Raw genomic sequence first — 19,410 nt, forward strand, 5'->3', positions numbered from 1 at the left:
TATATATGATTATCTATTCTTTATCAATAAAGATCAAGTTTTGATAATTTGTATGTTAGTTTTATTAAAAAATTAATAAAAAAAATATAATAATTTTTGGAATAAAATTTTAATACAAGATTAACCTTTGAACTTAAGTTTAAATGTAAATAAATTAATTTTTTTAAGAGCCTCATTTACATAGTATTAAAATCATTAATTCGTATAATAATAATGTAAAAATAGAATATAGTTTATTACTAATTTATAATAGTAGGAATAGACAAAAAGCTTATAAAGTAAAGATTGGATTTTAAAAAATCAGAAATAAATTTATTTTATTTTATTTTTGTAATTTTTTTATTAATGTGATTAGAGTCTTTCTAATATTGTCATACCTTGATACCATATGAAAATTTAGTTTGCTACTATGAGAAATCTAGGCTTGTAATTGATCAAAAATAAATAAATAAAAAAGACTTGCAAAATAACATGACAAAAGAATTTTGTCTATTGAATAATAATAATAATAATAATAATAACCATGAATCTTTTGCACCAAAAAAGATAAACTAAGCCTACAAAATAAATTCTCAACATACAAACTTTTGGGTTTTTTTGTTTGTAGAGCTTCTCAAAAATTGGCTTTAACTGATACAAACAAGCATCACATCTTCTAAATTCAATAATTGGTTTAGACTCTACAAACTTGAAAATAATAGCTTTTCTATGGCAATCTTTTATTTTTCTATCTAATATGAAAGGATACTAGAGGACATATAGTATAAGTAGTGCCATATTACAAAGTAGATTGCTTGTAATATGACATTTACAAAGTCATATTACAAGCAATCTACAATCTCACTCTTAAGCCACAAGTCTTGTAGATCTTAAGAAGTTTCTACAAAATCCTCTTGATAACTAATGCATATAGAGATAAGATTGAAACCATCCTTGGTCTTATAAGTACCTTTGTCATATTCTAGTCTTGATTCAAATCTCTTTTATTCTTTTGTATTTGGCAATAACCACTCTAATTCTTTTCTATCGTATATACATTTCTTTTTTGCTTACTTTTATTCTTCTTGAGCAACACATGAGTGTATTATCTTGTAAGTGGTTAACCCTCTTTAAAAGGGGAGATAAAATGTGAATATCAATAAATATAATTGGTTTTAGATTCAATATGACTATAAGTTGAAACTTGAGAACCACAAAGCAATATATTTATATACAAAAGTATAGAAAACTAACATAGAATAGTATTAAATAATTTGAGAGTGTGCTACTCTCACATCCACCTAAAAAGAGTGTTAGTAGTATATAAGTTGTTTTGTTTTGTGCTTGCTTATTTATAATCTAAGCATTAATCATTATACATATACACCAAACATGGGGCTTTTTCCTGTTTTGTAGAATTTTTAGAAGCCAGTCTCTTTCCTGTCCTTCCACTCTGCCACCTCTATTCAAATGGATGTACAAGTAGTTTTGGAGAGCATTAATATAGAAACCAACAGAAAAAACATAATTCAATTATGAGACATGTGACACATTCACGAAAAAAAGTATTGTGAGTTGTTTGAACAGGAAATCTGACCCCTACTGTCATCAACAAAAGAAATTATCGACTGAGTGAAAATATGTAAGGATCACAAAGCAATGGAAAATTGAAAAGATGTGTATCTGTGTACTTGCTCGACTGAGCATTGCACAGAAAAAACGCATGCATAAACTTGAGCGCGAAAATTTTGGTGGTGGCAAGTTGTGTCATTTTGCTATGTAGTACAAGAAAACTTGAAATTCACCCGCATCGTCCTATCTAATCTGGCGGACTACTCTACATTCGAACAATGTTGTTTCAGCTACGGTAAATTTAAGAAGCCGAGAGTGTGAGAATGTTCAGCTTGAACTTCACACACTTTTCTTGCAACCTACACCGACGGGCTCCAAATGGTAATCATCCCAAAGGGTTGTAAATGAATTCAGGAATCCTCAACTACAGTGCTGGAAGAACCAACAAATTGCGGAAGTTGTGATATGACAAAACTCGGGCAGATGTAGCGAAGTTCGATTAGTCATCAGTGAAAGTGCAAGCCCGGATTGCGTTCTTCATGCTTTCTCGGCTAAGTGACGTTTGCACCAACACCTGATATTAACAAAGAACCAATAACCTGAGTACCTTACCAGAATGGATTGTTAAGAACAGCGGTGTGTGGACAAAGAGCGATCAACACATTACTTACACATTCTTCATACCGTATATTCCCTGCCACGCAGTGAATAAGCCATCACACTGCCTATTTCGCTGTCACCCCTTTAACAATGCTTGTAAAAGAATCTTAAAGGAATCTTTTGAGATGAAAGCAAAGGTCACTGACCTCTTGAACCTGGTTCCCAGATCTGGCAAGAAGTTTGAAACCATCATCAAGCTGAACAGACAAATATACTTGGAATGTAGGAGCCAGCGCAGTTCCTTGAATTCGACGTCCTAGTTGGACACTGTCAATGCCCTTGTACTCTTTTAGCCTTTTCGTCACTCCGACGAGCTCTGGCATTCCAGTTGTCTACAACCCGCAAAAATCAATCAGCCATCAAGCGGAAAACATGTAAAAACTACTATATCACACAGTTTGACCAGCATAGAAAGCATCAATCTGAAAACGCAAGAAAAACAAACTAGAAATATTGTAGAGTTGCACGTGCCTCATCCTCATTTGAAGCCCGAGCAGTAGTTGCGGTCTCTCGTAAGTCACTGGATACAAGAGACTCAAGTGTCTCACGCAACGGATCCGGCTGCCACGCATATACAAGTCATACTTTGATCAGTCCTCAAAATAGAAATTAGTCGAAGGAGGAAGGTACACTCCTAAGATATGAAACTTGGATTTGATCAATGTCAGGACTAAGAAGCAGCAGCCTTACCTGCATTTGCTTCAGAGAAAGGTTGATCCGCTGAAGGTACCGGTCAAGCCTGCAAACCTTGACCTCTACCTCATCCCCATGATTTAATATTGTCGACGGATCCGTGACTCGATTCCAGGACAGCTCTGAGATATGAATGAGTGCTGGAACCCCTTGTAACTATTTATGATACAAACAGTGCAAACTTAGAATGAATCAAAGATGGGCTTTTCTCAAACTTATACGGTAGAAGTATTTTTCGCTACTAGAACACAATTTCCAACAAATCCACATGAGCGGGTCCTTCCAATGCTTCCCAGACATTGACCAAATATATTGGTGGCCCGATGCTTCAGGTCGAATGATGATGCGGAGTAGAACAGAGAGATGTTTATTCACCTCGACAAATGCCCCAAAATTAGTGACTTTCTTCACAGTGCACTTCACAACATCTCCAACATTCAAACTTGTCTGCAAGGACAGAGCCAACTGTCAGCAAGGATCTCATCTCAGGGCTGTTCTTCGAAGTCCTCACGTCTATGAGACCCGAAACGCAAGGGAACGATACCCAAGCGATACACAAGAAGGATAGATTTGCAACGCGAAAATTAAGCTCAAAAATGTTTTTCAATTTTAACATAACACAGATTTACTAGACTTGACTACAATCACACAGGCGGCTTCACGTGTTGGACACTATCCACGTAGATGAAAATGAAAGCAATCCTTATAAGTGTAGGAATTTCGTAACAACACGACCAAGGCTTACTTGTTAGCAAAAACAATCAGCTACTGCTCGATTCTTATACATAAGCACTTTCACATGAGAAACAACTCTTATGTATTATGGTCACATTAATTGAAAAGCATGTTTCAAAACACACAGAAGGTGCACGGTGAGAACTGACCATGAGCTGCGCCTTCTTTTGGGCAAGCTCCCGACCTTCACCTTCTGCCTCTTTTTCTGAGAACCGCAACTGCTTACGTTCACGATCGACTGCGACAACCACTACCTTTGCAGTCTGCACATACAATTTGAGTGAGTTTCAGAAAGACAGCATTTCGAGGCCTTCAGGAAGGTGGCAACCCCAATATGACTAATATTAGCATATTAAAGACAACGACCTCTCCAACAAGGGCTGCCAGAAGGTTAGCTCGCGCCTCCTCATATTGCTTCAGCAAATTCTTGTGCTCCACATCGTCACCATTTGTTCTTGTTTCCATGGAGTCTTCAGAGTCATTTTTCGGATGATTCTCAGATGCAGCCGATGAATTCAATTTCCTACTCATTGCATGACCGTTATCCTGTGCCCAAGTTGCAAATGAAGGTGGCCTTCTTCGACTGGATAGCTCATAAGCAACCACAAAACCTGCAAGAGATCCAAAATTTACCTGTGCAGCACAACCATAAATAAGAGACGTCCGCATAGACTAGTCTCCAAACCCGTTTTAAACTGTAGTGGCTTAGTGGAGTAAAAAGAAACACAGCACAAATTGAAAGCACAAGAAAAACAGATAAATTCGTTTAACCTCGTCCTTTACCAAGTCATGATAGTGATGGGCACACCATGGTTGATGTGAGGAATCAGCTTATTGTACTGGAGAATATGGCCATAAAATGGGTTCAGGTAACCCAACAGTTTAATGCAGATATTTGTTCCTGATAAACAAATTCAGAAAAGGTAGTCTTCCATGTTCACTACGTTGTGGTTGTAGCATGAAGTAGTTGAAATGCAATTATTTCATCATTGAAATGCAAGTGAGACTAAATTCATTATAGCGAATGTTCTTTACGCATGAAAATAGAAACTTGAGGTGGTATTATACCAGCATGCCATTTGGAAGGGCCTTCGTGAACACGACTTCCTCCACTGCCCTGGACTCCCGTAACGCTTCTGCGCGAGCCCAATCTTTATCCTCCTCTTCCTGTTAATTCAACAACGTTGGCTAAACTGATGAGCTTCAACACTATTTCAAATTGTATAGCACATACGATAGAATTAAACTAAACACAACGCCAGTGTGCCCAATAAGTTACAGTAGCCAGAAGTAGCAAATGCTGGACACTCTGCAAGAATGTGGGGATTTACGTAGCCGTAAACACTATTGATCTCCTAAGTGTTTTAAATACAGTCACACTTTTCCACAACAATTTGAGCTTTAATTATCTGAGAAATCGTTGATATCTACTTTGTGAAGCTTTCACACATATTACCTTAGATGGTATTCTTTTATCAGGGAGGCTTGTGCCAGATTGTTGAAAAGATTCCGCTGCTAAGTCCTGAGAAGATGCACCATAAGGTTGAGGAGGCTTTGGATTCGGTATCGCTGGGCGGGAGAGAATACGTTTCTGTGTGCTACTTTCAGTAGAATCTGGTGAGATGTTAACAATTGAGGGTGGAACAGGCGGTGGAGCAGGACGTAAGAGAGGCCGCTGTCGCATTCTACAAGAACAATAGTCACAGAATTATTAACCACTTAGAAGTCGTTTGACATCAAGAAAGAGGATCCTCATCGAAAGAGTGATATACAACAACAAAAATCTCATCGAATTAGAACAGCCAACTCAAATGAAACATCTAAATCATGCTTACAATATACATCCTTCATGAGTTCTATGACTTGCAATGCACAACAAACTGCACCAAAATGTCAGACTGCTGAATCAGACCACAATAGCTGCTTGCAAACGTAAGGGTGTGAGAGAAATAGAATGTTAAGTGAAACTGTTTGAAATTTATCGGTTGCCACATATTCGCAAGTGGTAATAAGAAAATAGTTAACTTACTCAGCTCTTTTCCGTTGGTCCAACTGGTCAACCTCCATCACAGAGGGCCCTCGTGAACCAGAATCTGGAAGAGCAGCTTCACTTTGCTTAGCAGCAGCCTTAACTTCACCTGACAACTTACCCAGCCTATTATCTTCAGCATCACCAATTTTCTCTTTAACAAAATCGGAGGTAGTCTTGACAATCCGTTTCGGCGGTCGGACAGGAGCAACAGGACTTGCTTTCTTCACAAGCTTAGAAATTGACTCCTTCCCATCAGAGTCTGCATTATCAGACTTAGCGACAACTGTTGATTTTTCCTCGGCTGATTTCAATTCAACGTCTGACACAGCATCTGTGGACATTTAGGAATCAAGATTAGAAAGCATCAATAGACCCCAGTCAGGATTGTAGTTTACTTCAAAAAGGAAAACCGAAATCTACAGAACTTAACACTTCCTAAGAACATGTCTCATAAGCAAGATGAACATACCGGAAGGAGATACTACTGGCTCTGCGTTCTCCTCCGACCTAGTTATCTCCAAGTCTGCAGCTGCAGAGTCAAGTGATGTGCTCGGAACATCATCGGATGACATTGGTGAAACGCTTGGTAAGTCAGCTCCGCGTGCAGCATCTCTAATTTCATCAATTCTAGGAGGCGGTTTAGCTGCCAGCACAGGCTTTGAACCGAGTTTGGGTAACTCTTTTCTTTTAGTAGGTTTTTCCACGACCGTAGAGGCTGATGAAGTCGGGGTCTCAGAAGGCACACCCTGCTCATCCCCAATACAAACGTGATTTAATATTAGCTTTAGCATAGCAAGATCCTCCCCAACACAGCTAAGCAAAAACATAGCCGAGTTCCTCACATGATTTTTCCGGTAAGATCGAACAAGGAGCAATCAAGACGAATAGTCCATTAAGACCTCAGTAAAAGAAGATCCAGTTTCCGGGAGGTTGAGACGCAGGCACTTGAAGGGCATGACATCATAAAATAAATTGACTGAGATAAGACCACAACGACTAAAACCCGAAGAAATTTTAAAACATAAATCGCAAATTCCCTTGCCGCTCAGCAGAAATTGTGACAGGTTGATAAGAAAGATGTCACCTCATCTTCTTCAGTTGAACCCGCCATCTCTAGAAGCTTGTTGAACCGTTCTTCAGAAACATCTGAGGAGATAATATCCACGACAAGAGGTCCTGTGCTGACCGACACTTTTGTACTAGGTTTTGCTAGTAATGGTTTGTTCATTAGAGGGGGCGCCTTCGAAACTTCTTTGGTACTGGATTCCACATCACTAGCTACAGCACCTGAAGATTCAGGCACCACCGGCCGCATTGCCGGCTTTTGGACAAGATTCATGTAATCAGCATCTATTACATCCTTCGTCGATTTACCTAGCAACATAGGCGGAACACTGTCATTCTTAGGCCAAGAAGGCGTGATTGAATCTGGAGAAGGTATTGCCGGTTTTTGCACAAGGCTCCTGTAGTCATCTTCCTCAGCTCGTGGCTTCTTTGTTTGAGCTGCAAATCCACCAGGTCCAAAAGTTACTAGAGGTACCGCTTTCTTTCTCTGGGCTGCCGAGCTTGACTTGGCAGCGTTATCAGAGGATGCTCTTCGTGAAACCTGAGCCAAGCGTCACATGCGGCTATTATGATCTCAAAAAAGGTATAAAAGTGATAAAAATAATCTTTTTAAAAATAAAACTGGACATTGAGGATGTTCATGATATTTATGCTTAGGCAGAACTATACGAGTGCATGATCAACATAACTAAAAGCGCAATGACTTAAATGTTGTCAGATATCATAATCGATTTTGTGAATAACATATTCTATGTACAAAATGTCGAGTGATCCGATGGTTCGATTCTACAATGCCTTCATCAACACGTTGATACATTCATACATTTATATTAATACGGGAAACCAAAACTGTGTTAAAGAGGAGACGAACCTGAGGCAGCGGTTGCCCCGGCCGGGAGGGCGGCTTGGCAAGGCCTACAAGATCTTCACTGGTCTCTGAAGCCCGACCCCGGACACTTGGCCTGCCTTCCTGGTTCAATAAGCGGCTGAATTCGGCTTCGGAAAAGCTGGGTCGTCCTGGCCGCGAGGGTGGCTTTACCAGGCCTGGGAGATCCTCGGTACTCTCAACAACCGGCTTCCTAACACTCCTAAGTGGTACCCTGCCTTCCTGGTCTAACAATCGACTGAATTCAGCTTCAGAAATCTCTGGTGGAGAGCTCTGGATTTTCTTCAAGGATTTCCTCTCGATTTCAACGTAGGATACATCTGGGTTTAATTTTCGTCCAACGACCTACAGTCAGAGCTACAAGGCTTGTCATCACTTCCAACGTTCCAAATCCTGATCTACTAGAATCTTCATGTCAATATCCGGTATCAACGATAAGGCAGCACATTCGCAAACTCTGTTCAGAAGATTCCTATTCATGACACGAAATTTTACAGACATACTGGACAATAGAGTCATGCACAAATATCCAAAACATCATATGCAGAGTTCCTGAGATGAGAAAAAGACCTTAGCCAAAGTGGCTTGGCGAGGTTCCCCGAGCAGTTTGCCGAACTCAAGCTCCATCAAATCTGTTGTTTCCAATTTCAGTTCCAGTCTTTCATTCTCACCACCTTTACCTACCTCCTTCTTTCTACCCATGGCCATCACCCTCAGAAAGCGACTCCGCTGAGGCCCCCAACGACATCGTCTTCGCAATGCCACGAGCCCTGAAGTTCTGTCTCCGACTCTACTGTCAAACCTCAACGCCTTTCCAGCATCCACCTAGACAATGCAGACAATGAAATTTAATGCACGTTAAAAGTATGTGGGAGGGGAATCCACACAAGCATTCACTCCCACGTAATTCCTGACAAAGAGGCTCAAACGAAATTGCAAGTAATACTGCGAATGCATCAATTGCAGACTCCTAGCAATCCCAACAAGAGGCATAGTGCCAATTTGCACTATCTCCAATTGCTTCGCGGTTGCTCCCTCACAAAGTACGGAATATCAGAACAACTTGAAAGGAAGTATTGAATTACGGTGTCCAGATAGGGATCCATTTAGGTGAAGTCCAGCACGAGGATCAGTAACGAAAACTTGATGAGCAGAGGTCTAATCAAATTGAAACAGACTGTTGCAGCCATCCCAATCCCACCAACTGACTCCTCTTGACAAAATTCAAGCAATGCAGATTCATGATTCATGAACTTTAAACCTCTAACAATCTCCAGAACCTTTCATATAAAAAAATCAGCGACAGAGGAACTCAGAGGAAGAAGAAGAAGAAGAAGAGCATCCTGCTGGACAACAGAACACCCACCTGTGAGCAGTGGAGCGCGAGTCTGCGACCCAAAGGATGCTGAAGGCTGCAAGCGGGCTGCGCCATAGCTCAAGCCTCGCATGCATTAACTACAACCTATTCTTCTTCAATCACGAAAACCCAATTCCACTTCGGACTCTGTGATTCTTGCCTTATTGACAATCCAACCTGCAACTGCCCATCGCATACGTGGAACCCAAAACCCCGCAATCTCTACCACAAAACTCGCAAACCCACCAAAATCCAACAAGCGCAATATACAACGTGCAATATACAAAATTGGGTGTGCTGATTCCTGAGTGGAAATGGAAGATGGGCGACGCATCTAGAGTGCAGTGCGGGTGTGATCCGATCTGGGTGAAGGGAAATTGCGCGGAGAAATGCACTCCCTTCGTCGCGGATTCACTAGATTCCAGCCTCTTTTCATCGGATAAGAGGCACTTCCTCGACCACTCTCCTTTTCTTTACCCTCACGTCTTTATTTTCTTTTTCTTTTTCTTTATAATCGTGTATCTTTATATGTATATCTTTATCTTGCGGTTTCTTTGCCTGGGTTTTCCTTTATTCAGACGTTCTACTTATTGGACCTTTTTCTTTTCTCGCTTTCTAATCTCTTGTCTTTCCCAGCATTTATACTTTGTTTATATCTAATTAAGATAAAATTTGGTGCAAAAATCATTAAAATAGTAATAAAAAGCTACCATACATTAGAATGTAGAAGAAGAAGAAATTCACAAATATTTAATTGTGATCACTTGTATAATTTTTTGTATTATTTTTTAAATCATTTTTATTTTATCTAATTTAAATTTTAAATAAGTTCAGAATTAAAAAATCATTGTTTATGAGTCTCATAAAATAATTTATCATATTTTTTAAACTTGCGAGTAAAAATGTAGAGAAGCCAAAAAAAAATCTATTATAAATCTTTTCAACTCTTACTTTAATTTAAGTGAAGTTTTTTTTATCTTGCAAGTTCTACTTGTCTTGAAAAGAAGAAAAAATAAAAGATCTAAAAATGATCTTAGCTTTTATCCCTTGTAAATTTTATTTTTATTTTAATTACATTTTAAATAAAACTAATATGAATTGTACATCCTTGTGAACAAATAAATGTCTAGGATGATCTTTCTTAATCTCTATAAATTTAAAATTTTAATTTTCAAAAAAAATAACTATAAATTTTTGAAATATTAAATAAAAGTCTAATTTATCATACATATATATATATATATATATATATATATACACACACACACAATGCATTAATATTAGTGTGTATAATTCTATTTCTTGCAATGGATTTATGTTATTTCATTTTGGTTCCATGTCATTGATTTGATTATACATTTGTTGTAAGTAAGATTTTTATATTAAAAAATATATGTACAATTTTTAATCTCATGTATATGTGTAATATTTTCATGAAATTATTTGCATCAACTTGATTTTTTTATGATAGAATATATATCTAACATTTATAAAAGTAAAATAAAAAAATAAAATAAATTGTTAATCTCTTTGAGTTATATTTATATATATCTTTCCTATTTATACTTTTTATGTTCTAAAAATATACAACCAATCTCTAATAAACCATTTTAGAAGTTATATGTTTATGTAATACTAGTGTTAGGGCTAGAAATGGGGATTAGGTAAATGGAAACTAAAGAACAAAGGATTAGAGAATAGAGGACTAGGGAATGGAGAATTGAGGAATGAGGACAAGGGACTAAGAACAAGAGATGGAGATGGAAGATGGATGGAATCAATGATGAAATGGTAAAGGAGGGTGGCTTTAATAACATTAAGGTATAGCTTTATCAACTCCTTAAAAATATTGTTTTGTTCCTATTTTTGTTTTTAATCTAACACCATTTTTATATTTTTTAACTTCTTCACATTTTTAGTTTATTTTCTTTGTAGAATTAATAATTAAAATATAAATATTTAATAAAAATTATTTCAAAATAAATGAAATCTTTAAAAAAAAAAAAAAAAAAAAAAAAAAAAAAAAAAAAGGTACAACAAATTATTTCTCTTGTCCAATTGTTGAAGATATAAATCACAACAAAACTCTAAAAATAAATAAATAAATAAATAATCTCTCTTATAATATTTATAGAGAGAAAGTAGACAAATTAAAGATAGATATAAGATAAAAACTAGAATGGTTATTTTCAAATATAACGAAATCAAAAAATCTTATATTAAAACAAGAACATAAGAAAAGCATTGATAAAAATGAGGTAGGCCTCATTCTTGCCTCTATATTTATTATCTAAATAGGAAGCTATATTCAATTTACCAATCACCTACAAACACTTGGAAAGTCAAATCCATGTCTATAAAGCTTCTAAGAAGCTTTTTTAAAAGTTATTATCAAACTCACTTATTTTCATTTCTTCTACCTAACTCCTCTAATCTAGATTATTACTATGTAAATATGTATGTTGGTGACAAAAGATCAAATGGCATTATTGATGTTATTATTTATATTAATGACAATCCAAATTCAAATGGTTTTGCATAATTTTTAATAAGATAAAAAAAATTGGCGTAGAAATTTTAGATTATAATTTTGACTTATATTTAGATATGTGTTATTTTATGATATTAGAAGGTATATTATAGGAGTTTTTTTGTATAGTTTATATTTAAATAAATAGACCATAATTTCATCATCTTATTATATAATATGTTATGTAAGTTGGTATTTTTTTGGTGTGGAATATTGTATGTTGTATTAATATTATTTGTAAAAATATCAAACATTAAAATTAGATAAAAATTATATTTATAATCTAATATTTGAATATAAATAAGAATACTAAAGATAGTGTATATTAAAGATATTGTTGTGTTATGACAATACGTATATATTGTCTTTAATTCCAATTAAAATGCAAATTTTAATTACTTATTACCTAATCATTAAATTGATTCCTTTTGTATAATCAATATATTGGTATGATATGTAATTAAGGCACATACAAATTGCAACCTAATTGCTAAAGCTATAATATTGTTTACTTCAAATTAAACATCCTACCAAATTGGCTATATTATTATTATATTGCTATTTTGACCTTGCCAAAACTTTGAATATTTTTAATATGAAGCTCACTAATAATTAAGGTATTTTTTTAAGACATTCTAAATATACAAAAAATGATAATAAAAATAAAAATGAAATAAAATGTATAATTATTCAGCATCCGAATTAAATATGCTATTAAAGTATATTATTAAAAAAACATGTTATTATAGTTTATTGAAATAATTTAACGAAAATAAAATACACATATTTTTAAAAGAGTATGTTCATTGATATTAAGTATTATATCTTGTATGCTCCAAACATGAGCTAATGTTTAGTATAAAAACTATTATTACCAAAACCATTTCTTAATATTTACAATGTTTTGAAACACAAGAAAACATAAATATATAAAAATGCACATCTGAGTTTTCATAATGTGTTTTTCTTTTAAAATAAACAATTACATTTTTTATTCACATACTTGTTACATTCTTTAAAGAATGCATATGTAGTCTACTTTTGAGATTTCAGATAGCACATTCACCAACTCTTTTTTTCTCTACACTTCTTTTATGTTTCTTCCAACATTAAAAGATCTAAAATACAACTTACACCTGGTGTGTATATTTTCAAGATAGCAAAAACACTATCTCATTTCTTAATTGGAAAATTTATTTGTAAGACTTAGCTACCAAAAGGAATCCTTGATATCATCAACACCAAAAGATTCATAATTCAAGGATCAACAGTGGCACCATAACTTAATGCGTTATAGAAGAAAATTACTACTTTCTTTGAACATTGTACTTCGATAACATTCAACTATTAAATTATTGTCAATGAAATCATACTAAAGCGTCCACGACCTCGCTGTTATCACATCAAATTGTCGTGACCGTTGCCTTCACATCACTCAAACAACTAAGCTAAGCTTCTGAAATGGCTTCAAACTACAGAGGCAATGGAATGAATCCCGAGTATGGGTAACAACCAAACTGGGTATAGTTTCCAATGAAGAGAAAGGAGTTTGTGAGCAACAGGAATGACAACAATGGCAAGAATGTCAATGTGTTCAAGACTCTTTATTAACATATACAGATTACGCAAGAGAATTGAGGAATAGGAGGGGAAACGGTGGCCCATAGACTTGTCCAATAATACACACGCGCAGGGCTCCTGGGTTATGAGGAACAGTCCACCCTCACAGTTGAACGCTGCTACGCAAATTCCACCAGAGGGTTAGATCCCCCAAAGGATTTCGAATGTGCACAGGTTACTAAAAATATCTCAGTTTGCTACGTGGAAAAGTAAAGAAAAGAAATGAAGAAGCAGGTTAATCTCCAGGTTATGATCGGCAGGTGAAGGATATCTGTAGGGCAAGAGTACAGCTGCGACATATACTATAATGTACCTAACAGCAATTGAGATCGACGGTTGCGTTTCTTATTCTCTCAACATGCTACAAAAATAATTGGGTGAGGGTAGGAAGAATCAGTAACAGCAGGTGAGCACCGATCACCTGGTGATCATCAAGCTGCTGCTACAAAACCTGGCTTTCTTCGATCTCAACGTGAGCAAGTTGATGCCCAGAGAGGACGTTGCCCATACGAACTTGGTTATAAATTACACAAGTGAGAGGCTTGAGTGGGCGGGTGAGTAGCTGGCAGGGAATGTGGGTGTTAAGAGTGTCCCAGCAGCCGACGATTGGACTCATGCTTGTTGTTGTTGTTGTCACTGGTGTGATTCTCTCGCTGGCAGATGCAACCAGGGAAAGGGTTGGCGTAGAAATTCTCTTCCAGTTTGGGAGATTCACCAGGTTCCCGGTAGTGCGGCGCCCCGTTTCGGTCCGCGTGGATATTGGCAACGCTCTCTTGGAAGGTTTCCCAGGAGATGGTTTTGTTCTCGTATTCGTCCACCAGCTTCACTAGACTTTCCCTGCAATACCTCGCAAACCAGATACAAAAATATTCAGCATCTGGGTCCATGTACACACACAGAGAGAGAAAGAAAGAAAGAAAGAAAGAAAGAAAGAGAGACCTATTGGGGATAATTGTCCTCTGGTAGCCCTCAAACTGACGATGCCCTTGCACAGCCTTGGCCATGTTCCCATCGTAGGTGTAGACGAACACATCACTCTCCAGCGCTAGAATGTAATCCAACGCCGCCAAGCGATTCTGGAAGTTTTTGAGAGGCGCCAGCTCCGCTTCAGTGGCAAGCGTCATGTGGTCATACACGTTGGGAAATATTTTCTTCAGAGCATCCATCGTTCCGTTCCCGTAAATCTCCCCCGCTACTATATATATCTTGGTGGTGGAAGGGTACCCAAGCGCCTTGAGCAGGAGCCCGGTCTCGTGTGGGGTTAGCGGGCAACCCCCCTCCATCCGCTTGAGCTCACTGTCGATGTCCTTCTCCTTCCAGTGCGGGACGGAGTACCTCATCTGCCGAAGCTCTTCGCCCTCTTCAGCCGACAATCCATGTGCACAGCCCGTAAATGCCAACATGTCCTTCTCGTATCTGCGGAGAACAGAATCAAATCTCTTCATCACGCGAGATCTGTGTGCACATGCCAATTTGGTTCAAGGACTGCAAGTTGCATCCATCAAAGCGAAGGTTGATAGAGTGAAAGATTACCGAAGGTGGAGAGCAATGTAAGGGCCGTCATTTTGTAATCGCTTGATCAACGTTTGGGCCAATCTGTGGATGGGCTCAGCATACTTGAGGGCAACGTAGTTGGACCGGCAACGAAGTCGTTGCGTCTCGTCAGGCAAGTCGTTGTTTGCCAACCGCGAGTCGGCGTGAGTGAAGGACAGCACTTTGTGCCGCTTCAGAAGAGACACCATCTCGTCCTTGTAGTATGGTGCCTGCAGGAAATGTCAGGTCCTCTGGACTGTGGGACTGGTTGCAATTCAATTAAGCTCAGCGACCAATTATCCGTAAAAGTAGATTAAAACAGTACATTATTCACACATGGTTGGGAATAATGGGAGAACAACAAGAGTTGCAGGCGCCCCACCTTGGACCAAGAGACGGGAGCTTTTAGCATAGGCTCAATGTCGGCCACAGAGGCTGGCAGGGCCTCTAGAATGTGAACGTCTTCCTGGAGTGAGTTGATAAAATGCTTGACATCAAATATGTCTTTAAATTCACTGCCCCATATGAAATGTTCAGTTAGTTGACACACCTAATTTCCCTTTAAAACACGAAGGCAAAAACACATGAATGTCTGAAGCTGCAATGGTGAACTCAGACAAGGGGGATTGGTTTTTGAAGCCCCGACAAACGAATAGCAGTGGAAGGTTAGAGTGGGTGCACACCTAGGATCAGCCCAAAAGGAGCTGTGATCGAGAACAGGCACCACCAGAGTCGCATCCATCAGCCGGGCAATCGCCACCATATCACATATCTGCAAAAGAAGAATCATCAAAAATATTCTGACACCATGATTAGCTGAATACGTGTTATCAGTTGGATCCAGAGTTGATATCCTCACTTACAGAGCACCGTTTCATGAAGAAAGATACCGCCTATGGACTTTTCACCAGATTAGAAAGTAAAATGACAATGGTATGATCGTATATAATGTCAGCATCAACTTTCTTTCACGACAAGTAATCAGTCATCACAAACCACGTACCCCTCCGCGCATTTGATTGAGACCGCCATTAGCATTGACCAACAGATATCCGTTTGTCTTATTATCTGGCCCTGTGTGATGCAACAAGCACGTTACTCTCGGTATGAGCAATACGTAACATGAAACACATCAACATCAACATCAACGACGCTCCTTCCCAACAAAAGCCAATCCAAAGATACAAAACTTCAGAAACGGTGTCAATCCTTTACATGGACTTACGTTTATACCCCTCCGGGCGGTCAATGCACTGATGGTAGGAGTCACTTTTGGGCTTGGCCCATAGGTGACTATCCAAAACACCTCCCGCATCTTTACTCGACCCAACATGGACTTGGGACGCCAACGATAGAGACGAAGGGTCTCTATATACTGGCGATGTATTCTCACTTCGGGCCTCACTGGATTCAACTTTCACAGCTTGGAGAATCAACTTTGTATCATCTGGGACCTGCTGAACACAAAATTTCTGTCAGCTTTCGAGGAATGAGAGTACGATCAATCAAATCAGAATCCAAAGCACTAAATGCAAGAGCATTCAGATGTTATAATTGCATAAGCCAAAAGATAAAAATGGGTAAGGGTACCTTTGAGGAGGAGCCGGAATGTGTTTGCAAGGCAAGCCATCCCAATGAGGAAATCTTAACCAGCAAGAACATGAAAATGAGAGAAGCGAAAATGTAGAAGACAGAGAATTTGGTGCCTTTCTTCTTATGCGAGCTCAACTGCCGAAATAGTCCTATAATAAGTGCTGCTAAATGTAAGACAGCTTTGAAAAGGTCGACACAGAACTTGGACGTATTGTCTACACGTAGAGATTTGCTGCTAGCAAGCTTGTGAAAGTCGCCATTTCCTCCCTCTCCTGCGTCCTCAGCCGAGTAAGCTTCGTTTTTGAACAGCGTGTCAAAGAGAGCGCATGGCTCCAAGTCACCACTGTTCTTAAAGTTGGGCATTTTGCGGTTCAAGGGAGATTTTGTACCACCTCCCATCCTAGGGCTTAATAGCACATGCGTTACATCGCGAGGTTCGGAGCTCATGTTCTGACCCCACGGGGCCATTCCTCTCGATTCCCCAGAGACTGCAACTCGTGCATTTAAATGTTCAACATTGATATAATATTCTCTCTGAGGCGGTTCAATTCCCTCTATCGGGGGTGCCAGCTAGCCCTCTCTTACAATCAATCTCGGCGATCTCTTCTCAATCCCTCGTTGACCCAATTTGCCTTTTCTTTCTGTTGTGAAATGAACACAACGGTTACCTCCCAAAGAAATCCCCTTTGCTGCTCATGCTCGGAAACACATCGCATAAATGAATACTTGATACACCATCAGTTACAGCAGCGACCGTGATATCTTCTACAACCTATCTCAAGTTCTGCCGCAGCTAATGACAAAAACAATAGTCCACTGCAGAGAGTCTTGTCTAAAAACTTCTTCAATTGCTCCTGCCGTCCGTGAATCTCCCCATAAATTACACTTGGCCTAGTAAGGTGCAATTCAGAGGGCTCGATGCAACGTTTCTCAGTCAATGCACAGGATCTGACAGACACAAAGTCCAACGGGTGTCAGTCGAAACCCAGAATATGTACTTATGTGCGAATGATTGCAACTGCTCCTCAGGAAAGAGTAACAAAGAAGGAGAGGGGCTGTAGCAAACAAGTCGTGAAAGAGAAATGGGATTGAAAGAGACAATTTACAGGTAAACTAAGCATTCAACTATTCCGCACGGAAATATTCCACGTATAAGATCTACAAAGAGGCGAAAGATGAACCAGGGATTCGAAGGCTAACACCACATCATCATTCAGTGATACCGAAGCTGACAAAGAAGAGAGCGAAAGCTAGAATGAGGCCAATCAAGACGCCAGCGATGACTGCAGAGTTTCACAGTGGGCCACGTGACGAAGCAACACAAGAGACTTGAGGGACGGAAAGGAAGACCAGACAAAGGCTACAGACCTGTTCGTAATCTACAAAAAGGCCAACATAGCTCAGCGATCGCTCTCTACAGAACTCGTGTTCGACATTTCAACGCAACGACACAAACGGCGACGCATTCTGAAGAAACGAGCAGCTGGCAGTTTCTAAAGAGCTCAATACTTCCAAGAGAATATGTGATTCTCGGAAAAAAAAACAAGCGTCACTGTGAGTTGGGATTCATCGCGTGAAGAGCAGATCGAGAGCGGCGAACACGTTGTGCCCCGTGATTGGTCCCGCAATCTATGATCCGACATTTCAGTGAAACGGACGCTGAAAAAGGTAGACAATTAAGACAAATATAGTAAAAAGGGGAAGCAACGGAAGGGCGGTTCTTGCGGCACTCATACATCGACAGCAAGGTTAAAGGAGGGCGGGCAGACGCATTTTGAGATCAATTCACACATCCACCGACGTCAAAGCGCTCACTTCCATTCCAATTGCAATTATTCTCTGTTCAACGGTTCCGGCGTTCCCCAACATCGCACGCAAAACGCGACCCCAGGAGGCGCATTGAAAGCGTGCCCCCGCGGGACGCAACTCATTCACGTGACATCGCCCAAATGCCAAGCGCAATGCAGGTGCCATTCCACCAAAACTCGCGAGCATTCCACCACCTACACTACCACCTCGGGATGGGTTCCACATTCGCAATCCACACATCTCTCTCTCTCTCTCTCTCTCTCTACATCCCCATTTTCGCATTACTGCACTCAGTACCACCCCTCTTCACTAAATCCAATCGACGCACAGCGCAGCCATCACCGAGCGTCCGAAGACAACAAGACCCATGAACCAGAAACCACAAAATAAAATAAAATAAAATAAAACAAAAACAAACTCACCCAGGACATGATCTGCGAAAAAAAGACGACTGTTAAATTCATGGCACGACGCAATACGAACAACGACAACGCCAAACCATGGGCGAAATCCCCATCTGCCTCCAGCCACACACCCAGCGCAAATTCCAATCCTCGCCACAAAGCACACCCAACCTGAGAAGGCATCGGGAGAAACGGAACCCGATGCGGCCAGGTAAGATGACTGACGCCCCCCAAGATGACACACCGCCACTGTCAACGTTGCGCAGAAGAGTACAGAGGGAGGATGAAAGAAAAATTACATATATGTGTAGATAAATATAAATGACAAGCAGACGAGGACCGCACCTGGAAGGAAGGAAGGGAGGGAGGGAGAAAGAAGAGCAGCAACAAAGCACAACAAAGTGCAGGGGCAAGGCGCTTGTGTGCAGAAACTGCTGGATCCTGAGATGGCGGCTATTCCACTCGTTGGCTTCAGTGGAAGCCCAGCCCCGCTTCCGACGAAGCAAGGCGTGGAAACTGAGCACCACGGCTGCAACAACTGTCTCAAACCAAGTGCTTCACGATTGTATTTGTTACCGCGCCGCGGGGGGAGTAGTTGTGGTAGAAGACTGAAGTCTACAGTACATTGACAAGACCGGAAACTCGATAGATTTCCACTCTAACTGTTCTTCTTCTGCGTGGTTGCGCTGCTACTGCCCACAGTCTTGCACCACTTGGCATGAACAGCCGTGACGCGGATAAATCCGTGCACCGTTAGACCACTTACTTGCTCACTCACACACTCACTCACTCACCCACCCTTCTTCCTCCTCCTCCTTCCTCCCCCGCATGCTCTTGCTGTGATTGATCCATTGCTCGCTCGCCGCGGACTCTCACCCTCTCGTCAACCATTGACTCTTTTACCCCCCTTCGTCTCCCACCCTTACCGATCGCACCACGATT

General features: G+C 39.7%; 2 protein-coding genes across 7 annotated transcripts; both read right to left on the reverse strand.

The window, feature by feature from the left end:
• Nucleotides 1-1,641: 1,641 nt before the first annotated feature.
• LOC112292552 (uncharacterized) lies at nt 1,642-9,382 on the reverse strand. The gene is made up of 15 exons (XM_024541146.3): nt 8,989-9,382; nt 8,193-8,447; nt 7,608-7,967; nt 6,756-7,277; nt 6,141-6,417; nt 5,669-6,002; nt 5,096-5,324; nt 4,708-4,806; nt 4,006-4,272; nt 3,789-3,902; nt 3,280-3,351; nt 2,902-3,060; nt 2,683-2,772; nt 2,358-2,543; nt 1,642-2,125 (listed from the first exon to the last, which is right to left on the reverse strand). The coding sequence occupies exons 1-15, from the start codon at nt 9,052-9,054 to the stop codon at nt 2,051-2,053; spliced, it is 3,105 nt and encodes a 1,034-aa protein (XP_024396914.1). The 5' UTR covers nt 9,055-9,382; the 3' UTR covers nt 1,642-2,050.
• A 3,712-nt stretch (nt 9,383-13,094) lies between these two features.
• On the reverse strand, nt 13,095-19,410 carry LOC112292670 (O-fucosyltransferase 35). 6 transcript variants are annotated; one of them, XM_090256597.1, is made up of 10 exons: nt 18,814-19,410; nt 18,487-18,639; nt 16,253-17,203; nt 15,888-16,116; nt 15,666-15,736; nt 15,346-15,434; nt 15,045-15,177; nt 14,663-14,892; nt 14,069-14,545; nt 13,095-13,966 (listed from the first exon to the last, which is right to left on the reverse strand). In XM_090256597.1, exons 3-10 carry the CDS (start codon nt 16,721-16,723, stop codon nt 13,711-13,713), a joined length of 1,956 nt encoding a protein of 651 aa, XP_090112723.1. In that variant the 5' UTR covers nt 16,724-17,203; nt 18,487-18,639; nt 18,814-19,410; the 3' UTR covers nt 13,095-13,710. The 6 variants fall into 6 exon arrangements, with proteins under 6 accessions (XP_090112723.1, XP_090112722.1, XP_024397164.1 ...); XM_090256596.1 differs by having other exon boundaries at nt 18,487-18,688; nt 18,814-19,395; XM_024541396.3 differs by having other exon boundaries at nt 15,888-16,119; nt 18,814-18,941.

Source organism: Physcomitrium patens, chromosome 15 (genome assembly GCF_059467195.1).
Source record: "Physcomitrium patens ecotype Gransden chromosome 15, ASM5946719v1, whole genome shotgun sequence".
NCBI lineage: Eukaryota > Viridiplantae > Streptophyta > Bryopsida > Funariales > Funariaceae > Physcomitrium > Physcomitrium patens.

What these genes read in the sequence shown, in the direction of transcription:
- LOC112292552 (XM_024541146.3), bottom strand. Translation starts at nt 9,054, where the DNA reads ATGGCGCAGCCCGCTTGCAGCCTTCAGCATCCTTTGGGTCGCAGACTC. An exon ending in CCCTTCCAAATGGCATGCTG is followed by an intron (nt 4,273 to 4,707) that starts GTATAATACCAC and finishes TGTGCTGCACAG; the next exon opens with GTAAATTTTGGATCTCTTGC. An exon ending in TTTCTCTGAAGCAAATGCAG is followed by an intron (nt 2,773 to 2,901) that starts GTAAGGCTGCTG and finishes TATGCGTGGCAG; the next exon opens with CCGGATCCGTTGCGTGAGAC.
- LOC112292670 (XM_024541395.3), bottom strand. Translation starts at nt 16,723, where the DNA reads ATGGCCCCGTGGGGTCAGAACATGAGCTCCGAACCTCGCGATGTAACG. An exon ending in TCAATCAAATGCGCGGAGGG is followed by an intron (nt 15,435 to 15,665) that starts GTACGTGGTTTG and finishes CTTCTTTTGCAG; the next exon opens with ATATGTGATATGGTGGCGAT. An exon ending in CTCCCGTCTCTTGGTCCAAG is followed by an intron (nt 14,893 to 15,044) that starts GTGGGGCGCCTG and finishes CATTTCCTGCAG; the next exon opens with GCACCATACTACAAGGACGA.